The 14488-nt window shown below is 59.3% G+C and overlaps 1 protein-coding gene across 5 annotated transcripts in view; it reads right to left on the reverse strand.

The window, feature by feature from the left end:
* The window catches only part of GSE1 (Gse1 coiled-coil protein), a 398855-nt gene that overhangs the window by 246579 nt on the left and 137788 nt on the right, over nucleotides 1-14488 (reverse strand). For all 5 annotated transcript variants that reach the window (XM_035024655.1, XM_035024657.1, XM_035024658.1 and 2 more), the window contains exon 2: nucleotides 6138-6318. In XM_035024655.1, coding sequence (XP_034880546.1) covers nucleotides 6138-6318 — 181 coding nt within the window. The remainder of the gene's footprint in view (nucleotides 1-6137; nucleotides 6319-14488) is intronic.

A 14488-nucleotide genomic window follows, 5' to 3' on the forward strand; every position in this document is an offset into this window, starting at 1 on the left:
GGGGGGTGAGTCCCCGGTAAAGATCAGAGAGGCTTCTGGGGCGACATGGACCCACAAGCAAAGGGCCTTTCAAGGCCGCCTGGCTTTCTAAACCTCCTGCCCCGACTTGCAGGCTCTGCGCTCCCGAGTTCCCAAGAAGATAAACACGCGGCTTGTTGCAGAGAAAACAGGCTTTGGATCCCGGCGCGGCTGAAGGCACACATGGGAAGGGAGAGCGTGGGGGGGCCTCGGGCAGCCAGACAGCGCCTTTCCCTCAGAGCTGGCGAGAGGGGGCGTGCAGGGCTGGAGAGGCCGAGGCTGGACCGGCCCCCGTGCCCTCCGAGCAGTTGCCACTTGGCAGCTGGGGCAGCCATCCTCCGAGGGCCTCTGTCAAAGCACTCAGCACCAGCACCCGCTCCAAGTGAGGCCTGCCAAGCACTTCTTGGGGCCGGAGCCAAGTACCCTGCCTTTCTGGCCCTGGAGGCCCAAGGCCGGGAGCCCACTTGCCCAACAAAAGAGACAAAAGCCTTTGTGGGGCCAGGCCTTGGGGTGGCCGCTGGTGTGCTCCCTGCCGAGGCTGGGGGCCAGCGCCCGCGCTCCCGAGGGCCCTGGATGGGGGGCCACTCTTGGATCCTCACAGCGACTGGGCGGGAACCAGGCTGCAGGAGGCTGTCTGCCTCGTACCGAAGGCTGGGAAGAGCCAAGGCAGGACTGGCACTTAGGGAGCAGAAGTCCAGAAAAATGAACGAGCCCCAGGATCGTTACCATACACTCAACTCCTGGGCAAGTCATACTGCCTTATTCCCCTGGGCCCCCTACTCCAGGAACTCAGCCCGGGGCCTGAGGGGGCTCAGCTCCGAGGAACCTGCCCGATTCTCCACTGGCTTCCTTCTTTTGTGTCCTCAGCTTGACTCCTGAAGGGCGCCTTTCCCGGGCGAGCTGGGTGAGGCCCAGCACCTGCGTGCAAAGCTCCCTGGTGTCCGGGGGGCAGAGGCCTGCGTGCATTTTCCTGCTCTGTGCACCGACAAGGCCGAGCAGGATGGCCCCGGGAAACGTGCTGTCTCAGGTGCTTTCTCGGGAGCCGACGAGGAGACACGGATGTGTGTACAGTGCTTTCTAAGGCAGAGCCCCCGGGGAGACCTGGGGAGAGGACAGGGACAGGGAGCGGAGGAGGAAGAGCCAATTCCAGGTGAGGCCCCAGCCCCGCAGGAGCCCCAGAGGGTAAGCTCCATCCTTAGATGGAAGCCAAGGGGCTGGGCTTCACACTCCTGCATCTGCCAGGGCATGAGAGTTCCCAGCCCTTCCCCTAAAGTACACGGGGACCAGGGGAGGGTGTGCAGGTGGGGCACCTCAGGCTCGGACCCAGCTCTCGGAGCTCACGGAGCCCTGATGAACTGGCCGCTGGAGCGGGGGGCTGGGGCACAGGTGGCCAGCCAACCCTCCGCAGTGGCCGGCCCCTCCTACACTGGGCTGCCCGCCGCCCCCGCCCTGCATCTGGGCAGGGCGGGAACTGGCTCAGGCCAATGGAAGGGACGTTGGTGGGGCCAAGGCCAAGGTAGGTGGGTATCCAGTGGCTCTCCTGTGTTCTCTTCCTGTGTCTGCTGGTGATGGAATCAGGGCACTCTGGAAGCCAAGAGATGGCAGAGCCAGAGGCTAAGGGGACACTTGGGACCCCGTGTTACTCAACAGGAACCACGATGGGCTCAGGGTTATCTATCACAGCACCTGTCAGGGCTTGCCCTGACTACCACCACTGATTTTAGAAGTGACTTGGGGGTCGGCAGCCCAAGGGCCCTGAAAGATGTCCCTGTCCTATTTCCTGGAGGCTGTCAACCTGTCCACGCCATCCCTCCCACGGCAAAGGGGAAGGACGGGAGCTATCAGTTGACCCGGGCATGGAGGGCATCCCGGATGGTCCGGGTGGACTCAGGCCATCACAAAGCCCTTACCAGTGGAAGGAGGAGGCAGAGGTGGGGATGGAGAAGCAGGGCAGACCCACGGCGTCGCGGGCTCCGCAGCCGGAGCTGGGGCCACAGGCTGGGGAAATATGAGCAGCCTCCAGAAGCCGGGAAAGGCTAGGACACGGATTGTCCCCCGGAGCCTCCAGAGGTTCGGAACGCAGCCCTGCCCAGCCCTGTGCGTTTAGCCCAGTGAGACCATGTTGGACCCCTGGCCATCAGAACTGTAAGTCAGTAAACGTGGGTTGTTTTAAGCCACCAAGTCGGTGGCCATCTGTTACCACAGCAGCAGGAACTAGAGAGGACAGACCTCTTCCAAGATAAGCCACTGCCACGGGGGGCAGACAAGAGCAGGTGAAGGGGGGCTTCTTCTGGGCGGCGCCGCCTCCTCCCACCCTGTTAGCCTGGTTCCTCCTCTCCGCTGCCCCACGAACTGTGGTCCCCCAAAGCCCAGAGTGACGAGAGTGGAGGCTTTCTGGGTGGGAGGAGAGCAGCTCTGGGGAGCACCCAACAGGGGTGGCCGACCCCAGCTCCCCAACATGGCAGGTGAGAAAGGGAGGAGCCCCGGGAACTCAGCTGTGACTGCAGAGATGATTTTGGCCTGGTCTCCTGTAATACCCACTGCAGCCTCATTAGGGGGCCTGTGACTACCACTACCTCTCTCTGTCTCATTTCTTTCTTTCTTTCTCTCTCTTTATTTTTCTTTCTTCCTTCCTCCCTCCCTCCCTCCCTCCCTCCCTCCCTCCCTTCCTTCCTTTCCTTTCCTTTCCTTTCTTTCTTTCTTTCTTTCTTTCTTTTCTTCCTTCCTTCCTTTCTTTCTTTCTTTATTAAATTTTATTCATTTGACACAGAGAGAGAGAGAGCACAAGCAGGGGGAGTGGCAGGCAGAGGCAGAAGCAGGCTCCCCGCTGAGCAGGGAGCCCGATGCGGGGCTCGATCCCAGGACCCTGGGACCATGACCTGAGCCAAAGGCAGGCGCTTCACCGACTGCTTCATCGACTTCACCCAGGCGCCCCTCCACTAGCTCTCTTAGCAGAGACATTATTTGCTACTTCCACAGCTCAGAAAGGACATCTAGGGCCCATGGGGCATAACCATGGGGCTACCACTTAGCTGTGCAATATGGCAGCCCTGATGACCACACAAGAAGCACATTCACAGAGACCACAAGGCGAATGGCACACCCTGGAGTTGTGCAGGGTGCACAGTAACCCTGAGTACCTCCGTGATGTTCATCCCACTGACATGATGCTACGGGAAGACCATTTTTACACCTACTCGCCGTTGGAGCAGCTAAGCTTCTGGAAGATTCTGAACCTTGCAAAGCCTCCATGTCTGGGAAGTGCGGCGCTGACTTGGAAACTTGGACCTGGGTCTTGGGCACCAAGCCACACCCTCGCTTATCACAGGATGGTGCGGCTTCTCTCCCAAGGAGGCTGCGGCTGCACAAAGATCCCCGTTCAGGAATGCCTGTTCCCATCCATTTGTGATGAGTTGGGAGTGTCCTCTCGCTGGATTTTATACCGCGTGTGAGTGAGCCACATGAGAAAGGGACCTTGCTTTGATTAAAGGCTTAAGAATATCGGGACAGAGCTGCGCCCGGGGGCTTGCCACTGTACGCGAAGAGGCTGTCCCATGGCCAGGTTTCGGTTGTGCCCTTCTCCCACCGCCGGAGACTTCCAGTCAGTCCAAGGCGTGTGGCTTGCCTGGAGTCCCATTTCCCTGCAGCCCCAGAGCGATACTCCCTACGACCAGCACGTGGCCACATCCTAGGTGGGCGCTCTGAACCATGCAACGTCCACCTCTGGGAGAGAACAAAGCAGGGGGGCCCCCCGTGTCCCCGGGGGCACCCCACCCAGCCACCTGGCCTGGCACAAAGGTTCCCACTGTGACAGCTTCTTCCCTCTGCCAATGCTGTGTTGCTACGTACAGGATGTTTGCAGGGAGTGGAGGGCCAGAAATGGACCGCGCTGGGTAGTCACCCCGCGAGACAACAGATGCTCACAGCCCCCTGGGCCTTCTGGGAGAGGCCCCTGCTGCAGTGAGGGGGGTGGGGAGAGACAGCGGGGAGACAGGGGTCCAGCGCTCTGGAGAGAGGAAGTGACAGGACCGGGTGTGTGTGTGTGGATATGGGTCCTGGATGGGTGTGCCTGTGGTGTGCGTTCACATGTACGCGTACACGAGTCCCAGGCGTGTGTGTGCACACGGATCTGTATGTATGGGCCTCTGCGTGCGGGGCACTTGCTGGCTCTGTGTCTGCTCCCGCGCGTCCCGGCTCCCGCGCCCATGTGTCTGGATGTGCTCGCCCCCCGCGCCTGCCCGCCACCCAGCTGGTCGTGCACAGCTGGCCCGGGGGCTGGGCCTGCCCGCCCGATGAGAGGTGGCAGGTGTGTAATAAGCCATTAGTCACTGTCACGTTTCTGAGCAGCATCAGCAGCCTCCCGGGGAGGAGCCTGACTCCAGGACGGTGCTCCTGGCAGTTCTCTGGCCGTGAAGCTGCCCGCCCCCCGCCGGGCAGGGCTGCAGCCTGACGGGAGCAGCTGGGAGACGTGGGCCTTGGGCCCTGCCCTGCCCCGGGGCAGCCCCAGGGCTGGGGGAGGAGGGCTGGGCCTTGTGTGTGCCTGTGCGGGGTGGGGAGGCGAGGCTCCCCCAGGGTCAGGTTTTGCAGGACAGTACCGAGAGCTGAGGTGTGGTTGGGATGGAGGCGCTGGGAGAGCATCCCCGAGGACGCTCCGCACTGCCTGGAAGAGGTGTGGCCAGGTGCCCGGGACTCCGGTCACAATGGCTACCTGCAAGCAGTCGGGGCCAGCCCCGCCCTGGACCCTCTTCCGTCCAAGCTAACCTGACTCCCACGCCTGCCCTGTAAGCCAGGCCCTCCCGTTAGCCTTTGTTTCCATTTCCCAGATGAGGAGGAAGAGGCATGGAGAGGAAGAAGACACTTGTCCAGGGCTCCGAGTGTGGTGGGGGCCGGGGGGTGATGGCTCCCCAAACAGCATCCCCCCCGCACCTGCATGCCCATCTGCCAGGGTCTGGGAATCCCTCCGAGGGCCCCTGGTCAGCTGGATGTGTCCTTGCCGAGAGCTCTTCACAGAGAGAAAGAGGTGGGTACTGGGGGTGTCCTGGAGACAGATGCCCCAGATGGCAGCCCAGGACCAGAGGGCGGGCCAGGCCAGCTGCCCCCAACGCCACCACCCCCTCCCCACATTGGCCAGCCTGGCTCCTCCCAAGATGCGTCCACTAACAAGCAGCGCTTTCAACATGGGCTCACACCAGAGGCTGGCATGGGTCCCGGGACTCAGCTCTAGAACCCTCCCCAAATAAGAACACACGTGCCCACGCACACCGACATCCAGCCAAATGGCCTGCCTGAGATCCACCCACAGGCCCCGCAGTGAAGGCCCCAGGACTCCACACTCACAGGCCTGTCACCCAGGGAGGGAGAGCCTCTCTGTCATCGGGGAAGTGCCAAGATGGGCGGACAGGGTCTCCAGAGCTGGTGTGGTGGCAGTAAAATGCACACACTGGGTTTCGGTGGGCGGCATCTTCCCCAGCCACATGCCCTGGTTCCCTCTGGCCCAGCTGAGGCTAGCCCCCGAGAGAGCTGTGTGCCAGGCCCCGGCGCATTCCTGACGGAGAGGACCAGGAACGGTCCCCGCACCACGGGCAGAGAGGGGACGCCCACGGCATCGCGCGGGGAGTCGGGACAGCACAGGGCGGCGACCACACAGACGGACCCGGGGAGCCGAGACGCGGCTCAGACCCCCAGGAACAGTAGTAGATAATCGCGGTTTGGGCAAACACGGGTGTGCGGGGTGGTTCCCGGGGGGGTGGACGCGGGCACCGCCCCGTGGAGGGCCTGTCTCAGCGCTCAGGCAGTGGGTTCTGCAGATCCGTTACATTCGTTTTAAAATGAACGAGTGAATACAGTGGAATTACAGAGAACAAATACAGCACACAGAGGCTGTGAATCGGGGATGAGAGGGCGTCGGGAAGCAGGGATTCTGCTTTGATCCCTGAGGAGTGTGAAAGAAAAAGATCGAAACTCAAGGAAGGGAGAGACCCGGCCTCCAGGCTCTCCCCGAGGATGTGGTGACGGTGGGGTGGAGGTCTGCGCCTGGACTCAGTGCTGGGAGCCCCCCTCCCTGCTGGGGACGCACGAGCCACGCCAGCACCCGGAGACGGGAAAGCGCCCGTGTCTACCTGTGCCTGCGCCCGCGAGGTCCGCTCCGGGCACGCCGCTCTGCTGAAACCGGGGGGGCCCCGGCTCCTGGGCCGTCCTGGGGCCTCTGGGTGTGCTCTCTGCTGGGGCGCCTGGCCGAGGCTCAGGCTCCCTGGCGGGGGCATGGACAGCTGTCGTTGCCTCGAGAGATGCAGACGTGACCTGGAAGGACAGGAGGGGACAGGGTGAGTCTTGGCCATACTTGCCCAACGGGTGGGCCCCCGAGCTGCTGGGCACCACTCGTCCCCCACGATGGCCCGGCTTTGCTGTCAGGGACTTGGCTGAGCTGGTTTGGGGCAGCGCAGGGCTGGTCCCCAGCAAAACCACGGTGAGTGTCTTCATTGCCCGGTGACCCCTGCCCAAGGGCACCAGGCTGGCCGCTGGGCAGTGGGGTTCCACCTGCTGGCCTCGTCACTCCCCAAGCCCCCTCAGCTCTGCATGGAACTTGGCATAACTACCTGTCAGTTGAGTATAATTATAATGATTAACCTAGCTAATCTTCAGTTCACTCTGCCAGGTGGTCACCCCGTTCCTCCCAACCCCGGCCCCTTGTTCCGTATCTCTTTTATTGTGATAAAATATACCTAACATTCAATTTACCATCTGGACCCCTTTGTAAGTGTACTACCTGGTGGTATTAAGTACATTCACGATGTGCAACCATCACCTCGACCCATTTCCAGAACGTCCTCACCCAAACAGGAACTCCATACCAGACCCTCTGACACCCACCGTTCTTCCGGTCTCTATGACTCGGACTACCCTGGTTGCCCCATCCTCTTCCCACATCAGGGGAAACTGGGGCTCAGAGCCTGAGGTCACAGGGCTGCTCAACTCCACGGCTGACGCCCTCCCAGTCAACAGGGCTTCAGGTCCTGGGCTCACACCTCCAACCTCAGAGACCCTGCCCTGCCGGTGGGGAAGGCGGGGAGCCAGGCCCTGCACAGATTCCAGGGCCTTGACGCCTACAGCTATCTGGGGGCCAGTCCCAGCGACCAGCGACCCCCCACTTCCCGACTACGAGCTCTAGGGCTGTCGGGAAGCAGCTTCATGTTGATCCAGTTGTTTTAGGGATTAGTGCCATAAAACCAAAGTGCCCTAAGAGAGATGGATGGCCCAGAATTCCCTGGGTGAGCAGGGGCTCCGCCAGCCCTCCGTGCAAGAGGCGGCTACGTTTACCGTTTGTTTCCAGCATGCTTTAATTTATGGGATCCATATGGTGACACTGCCCAGACCACAGCCCCTGCAAATCCCACAGGCGTGCTGGAGGCCTAGGCTGGAGCCAGGAGGAGGCGGCACCTCAGCCCGGCACGCTTTATTCGCTCGCTCGCTCAGGGGCCCGGGGCCCGTGGGCATGGCAGGGACCCTGGAGCCCCATACATATCCCGTCTTGTCGGGCTTTAGTGGCTCTTACCATCTTATCCTAATTATCCTGGGAAACTCTGCCAGGCGCAGGCTGCTGTGTCCACCATCAGTCACAGGACGGTTTGTCCAGCCAGCCTGGGGACTATCTATGGGGTGGTACCTGGTCAAACCAGGCAGCGGGCTTGCAAACCCACTGGGGTGGGCTGGGGTCGGGAGTGGAGGAGGGTCAGCTGGCTCTGACCCCTGCCCATGGGCTGGTGGAAGGGAGAGAGGGGAGAGCACCCCTCCTGCTTCTCCTCCTGGAGCTGGGGGGCCAGGGTCCTGCTGGTGGAAGGCGGCAGGGAGCCACCTCTTGGGAGGTAGGGATAGCTCCTAGGATGGGGAGCTGTAGGCAGGAGGACCCTATTTACTATGTGCCATGCTTAATCCTCCCACCAGCCGTGTCATGCACCGAGACACAGGCAGAGGAGATAAAGTGGCCTGTCTGAGCTCCTACCCATAATTGGAGGCATTGGGATTTGAACCCAAGCAGTTGGGAGCAGACTCAGCTGTTACAAAGCAAGAGGGGGACGTGGCTTTTAAGTAGAGAAGAGCAGGGAGCAAAAGAGAATTTGACTGGGCAAGAGAGGTGCAGATGACAAGCAGTGCAGGAGTCAGAAGACCTCCCTGGGGCTGGAGACATCCGGGCAGTGTTCTTGGAGCAGGCGGAATTTGAACTAGGCCTTCAAAGGGAGCAGGTTTTGAAAGGGAGGGAGGATAGGGAGGGAGGGGAGATTTGCACCCTCATCCCTGAGGGGCCGGGACAGTGAACCATGAACAAGGTCCTGGGCAGGTCAGGATGTAGGGGGACGGCATGGTCTCAGTGCCACCGGCGTCACATGGAGGAAACAGAGCTCCATCTTGCCGGATCTGATTTTTTAAGAGGAGGCTGGGAATCCACTTTCATTTATTTATTTTTATTTATTTACTTTTTAAGGATTATTATTTATTTGGGAGGGGGAAGCGAGCAGGCGGTGGGGAGGGGGAGAGGGAGCAGGAAAGACCATCTCAAGCAGACTCCCCGCTGAGCTTGGAGCCCGATGAGGGGCTCGATCTCACGACCCTGAGATCATGACCTGAGCCGAAACCAAGAGGTGGACACTTAACTGACGAAGCCACCCAGGCACCCTGGGAATCCACTTTTAAAAAACTTGCACTCTCATGATGATTAAATATTGGCATCTAGTCCAAAGCATGTTAAAACACCATGTGAACACTCATCCACTGCCACTAGGATTGTAAAATGCTGCTTTGGAGAATGACTGGCAGCTCCTCAGAAGGTCACATGTAGTGTTATCCTGTGACCCAGCAGTTCCACTCCTGGGTAGACATCCGAGAGAACTGGAAACCCGTGTCCACACAAACAGTTGTACGTGCATGTTCACAGCATCCCTCGGTCCCACGGGAAAATGAATTCCACCAGCAGCCTGCGTGAACTTGGAGGTGGGTCCTTCCCCGGTCAAGCCTCTAGATGAGTGTGCAGCCGGCCGGCACCTTGACTAGCAGCCTCTGAGGCCCTAAGTGGAGGACCCAGCTGAGTCGTGTGAAGATAAACAGGTTGCTACAAGCTGCTAAGTTGGTCATTGTTTGTTACGCAGCAGAGGATAGCTAATACAACCTGGAACGTCTAGACTAGCGCCTGGCCTGGATATAAATGTTCCTTGGCACACTGTTGTGTGCCAGAAACATGCTAGCTCTTCCCACCACTGTGGGTATCCCTGGAAGTGAAAGGATTTCACCCCCTTTCCTCTGGTGCTCATCTGCAGCTGCCCATGATCTTGGGGGTTGGGGGGGCTCAGCCGATATTAATGATGGGCAAGGCTATCTGCCGACACATGTGGCCTTGTGAATATGGATCATCTCACGCCAGGCTCATCTTAGGTGGATGCAAAGGTTCTTGGCCAGACCATCAAATGGAGGTAAAGAGTCACCTTTCCTCTCGCTTCAAAGCCAAATGTATGACAGTTCCTGGCTAACAGAGAGCAGGCCCCGAGCAGACATATTCATCGTGTCCTCTCTACCACAGCCGAGAGTTCTAAGCTCTCCTTTCAAGGTACTCTTAGGACTGGGCCTGGGACATACATCGTTCCCCGCCCTGGGGACCCTGGCAGCCGGCAGCATCTCAGGGCAGTCCATGGGGTCCCCGTAGATCGAGTGGGGGTAATGCCTATTGTTCCTTTTATTTCTCTGGACCGGGGCCACTATGATTAAAGCGGTAGGCGGTTAGTGGGGCCAGGCAAAAGGGGGCAAATTCCCAGGGTTCTTTCAAAGAAAAGGGGATTTGCAGCCCACCACTGAATATCCTAGTGGGATCTTGTATTGTTACACTTTCTCCAGGGAACTGAGTGATTTCTGGAGAAGGTGGACTCCAGGCAAGTTCAGGGCTGGGGAGGAGGCGGATGCCATGTCCCTGCTCCAAAGGGGAAAACCATGCCATGGTGTTGTAGGCACGCAGTGTTGTCTTATTAATCTTATGGGTTCATGAGACCCCCCCCAAGTCTGGGAACCCCTGCTCAATTATTTTTAAAAACAGTCTTACTGAGATATAATCCACATAACCATGCAATTCTCCCATTTAAAGCGTACAATACCGAGGCTTCTAATACACGCGCAGAGTCGTGCAACCATCACTAGAATCCATTTCAGAACATTGCCGTCCCCCCAAAAGGAAGCCCGACCTGCTAGCAGTCACGCCTCATCCCTCCCTGGCCCTGGCAGCCACGACCTCCTTGCTGTCTCTGCAGACTTGCCTGTTCGGGCGATTCGCACATGCGGTACCAATGGCGTGTGGCCCTTTGTGTCTGCCTTCTTTCTCTCAGCACGTTTCCCAGGCTCATCCATGTTGTAGCGTGCAAAGTATGCAGTTTTGAAGACCAGGGACAGTCCAGCTGGAGGGCCCACAGCAGCCCGGAGGCTGGACGCGGCACCAGGATTCCCCCAGTAGCCTCTGCGGCAGAGCCGGGGTCGTGTCCGCCTCCCTCCTGGTACCCAGCTGGACCCCAGCGCTCAGCCTCCCTGCGGTGGGTGGGCACACGCTGGGTCCTGGCCACTCTCCCCGGCTGGGAGATCTTAGCAAAGTGACCTCGCCCGGCTTCTGTTCCCTCTTCCATAAAAAGGGGCGGGATGACAATGAGTATCTACTGCCAAAGGGACAGTGGAGAGAATTAGATGCTAAATGTACCCGGCACATAGCAGCTGCTCGAGAAACAGCAGCTAGTCTCATGACCTGCGGCATAAGCATTAGGAGCAAGAGCCAAAGGGGTGCAGTGGCCCGGGGACCCCACAAAGCCTGGAGGGGTGCGTACCAAGGAAGGCATCACTGCATTGGCCTCGGTGGGGGGCTCACCTGGCCTCTGGGGGGGTTTGGCGGCAGCCAACAGAGCCACCTTCCAGGCCCCCTCACCTGCTGCGGGCCAGAGCCCCAAGTCAATCAAGGGGTCCCTGCAGGAACTGGGGCAGTACCTGGGCCCCCCACTTTCCCTCATCACCCTGAATCTCATTTTAATTCCAAGTCAGCTCAGGATGCACTCCAGGAAGCCAGCCGTGCCGGCCTTGAATAAAACAGACGTGGGACTGAGTCCTAAGTTGCTGCTTGCTGCTGTCCTAAGTAAGGGTGACAGGCAATCACGACTCTCTGAGCTCAGTTTACGCGTCTGGGAAATGGGCTAGCAACGCCTACCCTAGATTTACTGAGCACCTGCGATGTGTCAGGTGCCCACCAAGCTCCTGACGTCAGTAGCCCATTTAATCCTTCCAACAACCCTACCTTAACTCCCACCTTGTAGAGGAGAACACGGAGGCACAGAGAAGTCAAGACAGAAGTCAGGTCACCCAGCAGTCACCATCACAGCGGAGAATCAGGCCAGCACTGTGTCCTCTGTCCAGCACCTAGACCCCACAGCCCCTGGCACCCAGTGCTGCTCACTGAGCTCTGGAAGCGCCTGATTCCCATGCTCACTGCCGCAGCAGACAGGCGGCAACGCCCGACTGAGGCCTCCGGCGAGCAAGGCTGGGCTGCGGGTAAACGGCAGTGGGTCTGCTGATGGGCTGTGACTGATTTATTTCAAGAACAAGACTGGGAGGATGAGACAGGGTGCAGAGCTGCAGGAGAAGAGGAGGAGACACCGGCATCCGATGGCACAAAAGAATGCAGCTTTACTTTCCCTTTGCCCCCAAGGAAAAATCAGGCACAGGCAGAAGCCAAGTCTGGGGAGAAAAGTCCCCTCCCTCGAAAATAGTGATGGCCGGAGGCACGCCTTAGCAGGCAGGCTGGGTGGGTATGGCCAAGGGGCACCTTTTGAACCGGCCGGAGACCTCTGTCTGCCAACTGTTGGGGGACGCAGAGGTCACAGGACGGCCCGGGAGGGAAATAAGGGGACATGGCCCAGCCCTGCCATGGGGGCCCCCCCGCCCCTTTCCTGGCCCCCTGCAGCTCCCACCAGAGCCCACCCCCCCACCAAGATACTGTACTCCACACTCTCTGGTGGGATTCCCAGCTCTGCACTGCAAGCTGGTGCATCAGAGGCCAAAAAACAGTACTTTACGCCCCTTAATTCCCTGTAATAGCTCCATAATGGCAAGCAGAGAACGCCACGCGCTGCAGTAAAGGGAATGATAAGGCTCTGGGTCAGGGGGGAGACTGGGCTGGCGAATGCAGAGTCCCCGATAAGCAGACAACTACAGGGTTATTAAATGTGCGGCGCAGACCGGGCGTAATTGGAAAGTTATTAGATGTGGAATACACACAGCACCCAGTAAATGAGTAATCAGGGACTAATTAAGCTCACGCAACACAGCGGATCATGCCGGAGAGGCTGGTGGCTGCCGCATCTGTGACAGCAATTAGGGGCACTCGGCTGCGGCACCGGGGTGGGGGGGGAGGGTCGCCAGCTCGGCCGGGGATCTCGATCCGACTCTGCCCCACCTGAGTCCTCCCAGGTGCTCCCACCTCTCAGGGGCTGGAGGGAAGGAGAGGAGGCACCGGGCTCATCCAGCCTTGAGGACAACAGAAGCCCAAGAAGGCATGTGATCCAGGACTCAGGAAAACGAAATCAAGGTTTTGTCCCTGGCTTCAAGTCTGGCCAGGTGACGAGTTGCTACAGCCATGTAAGGGGACAGCAAAGGTCCTAACTCTCCACCTGGACCATCTGCGGAACATGCACAGAGCCACCCCGCCTGGAGCTCGGCCATCAGACCAGGGGGTGTGAGCGGCCTGTTGTGTAGATGGGGAACGGAGGCTAAGCGGACGGGAAGGAGACGGAGATCGCCCTGCCTGGTTCCCCTGCCGGCAGCCACAGGGCACCTGCCCATGCGTGTCGGGGGACAGGTGCTTCCCAGAAGGGCAGCTGACCCCAGCCGTATGTGGGGTGAAAGGCCGTATGTGGCCGATGAGCCAGCTGGTGGGCGCCGCTCCTGGCCTCCAAACTGGGTGCTCCTGGACATGCTTGTTAACGTCTCAGGGGCTCAGCTTCCTCACCTATAAAGGGGGGGTGCTGAGACTCACACCTACAGCCGGAGCGGTCACGAGGATCCCCTCAGCCCACCACAGGCCTGACACACAGGAAGCCCGCGAATGCATTCAGTAAGCTGGAAAGAGGGGGAGACGAGGGATCCCAATCCCACCTGCCACAAAGAGAAGTTCTCATGGGACAATGAGAAAGTCCCCGGATCAAGACCAGGGGCCTGCTGGGGCCGAAGAATCTCCTGGTTCATAAGAAGCTGGGTGGATTTCCAAGCCAGGAATGCTATGTCTCTGACAGGCCGAGTGGAAGTTCATGGGGCGTGACCCCAAAGTGGGAGGCTTGCTTGCCCATCAGGTATGGTTGCAGCTACACGTCCACGGCACCTACAAAGGCCGGGCCCCTAGCTGATCTTTGCAGGTGTCAGCCCATCAAGCCTTAGACAGGCCTGGGCAGGGGGAAGGGCAGGAACGGTGAGGCCCCATTATACAGATGAAGAAGTCAAGGCACAGAAAGGATAACTCGCTTGCGGTGTTTGGCCACACTGCATGGGATGGGCAGGTGGCATGAGATGTCCCTGAGAGCCTTACCGGAAAGCCAGAGTCCGCCACTAATAGCACCCAGAGCCTCAGGAGACACACCTGGGTGGGGCAGGTGTGGCCAGGAAGGGTGGGGTCTACCAGGGAGGCTGGCAGAATATGTGGGCAGCAGGCAGGCCGTGGGAACTGGCCAGCGGCAGATATGCCCAGCTTCTGCTGCTCTTGTGGCTGGAAGAAACATTCTAGAAGGCATGTCCCTGGCTCCCTCCCTCAAGTCAGGCCTCTAAGGCAGCTGACTCCCTCTCATGGCCTGGGACAGGGCAGAAAGCTGCATAGAGTTTACTGCTTCCAGAGTGCCCCCCACCCCCTCTGGCCCACGGCTTGCAGGCAACAGAGCATGAGGGTGTTATTGGTGAATCCAGCCTAGACCCAGGCAAGAGCCCTCAGGGACATGGAGGCCCCTGAGTCCTTGGCATCAACCTGGAGGGCCACCTCCTGAAGGCCAGCATGGGGAGCTAGCCTGTCTCTGACCAACTGTGGCCTGACACCCCAGCTTCCTGGGGTCCTCCTCCGCCACCCTGGCTGAGGCCCGCTGTGCCTGCTCATTTCCTCCCACTGCCCAGGGAGAGAGCCTCCCATCAGTCTCTGGACACAGAGCCCTGTCCACTCCATTCCCAGCCATGCCTCAGTCTGAGTGATCTTTGTAAAACACCACTCATCCTGCTTGCATAAAACCCTTTACCAAAGTTCTGACACTGCACATGGCATCCAAGAGCCATGTGATTTGGCCCAACCTAGCTTTTCACACATCTGTCACACCTCACATCGATCCACCCCATCTGCCTATCCAACAAACCATGCATCCACCCACCTGTCTATCTGTCCGTCTATCCATCCATCTATCCATCCATCCATCCATCCATCCATCCA

The sequence above is a fragment of the Mirounga leonina genome, unplaced genomic scaffold (genome assembly GCF_011800145.1).
Source record: "Mirounga leonina isolate KUSES-001 unplaced genomic scaffold, KU_Mleo_1.0 Mir_180, whole genome shotgun sequence".
In the NCBI taxonomy this organism is placed as follows: Eukaryota; Metazoa; Chordata; class Mammalia; order Carnivora; family Phocidae; genus Mirounga; species Mirounga leonina.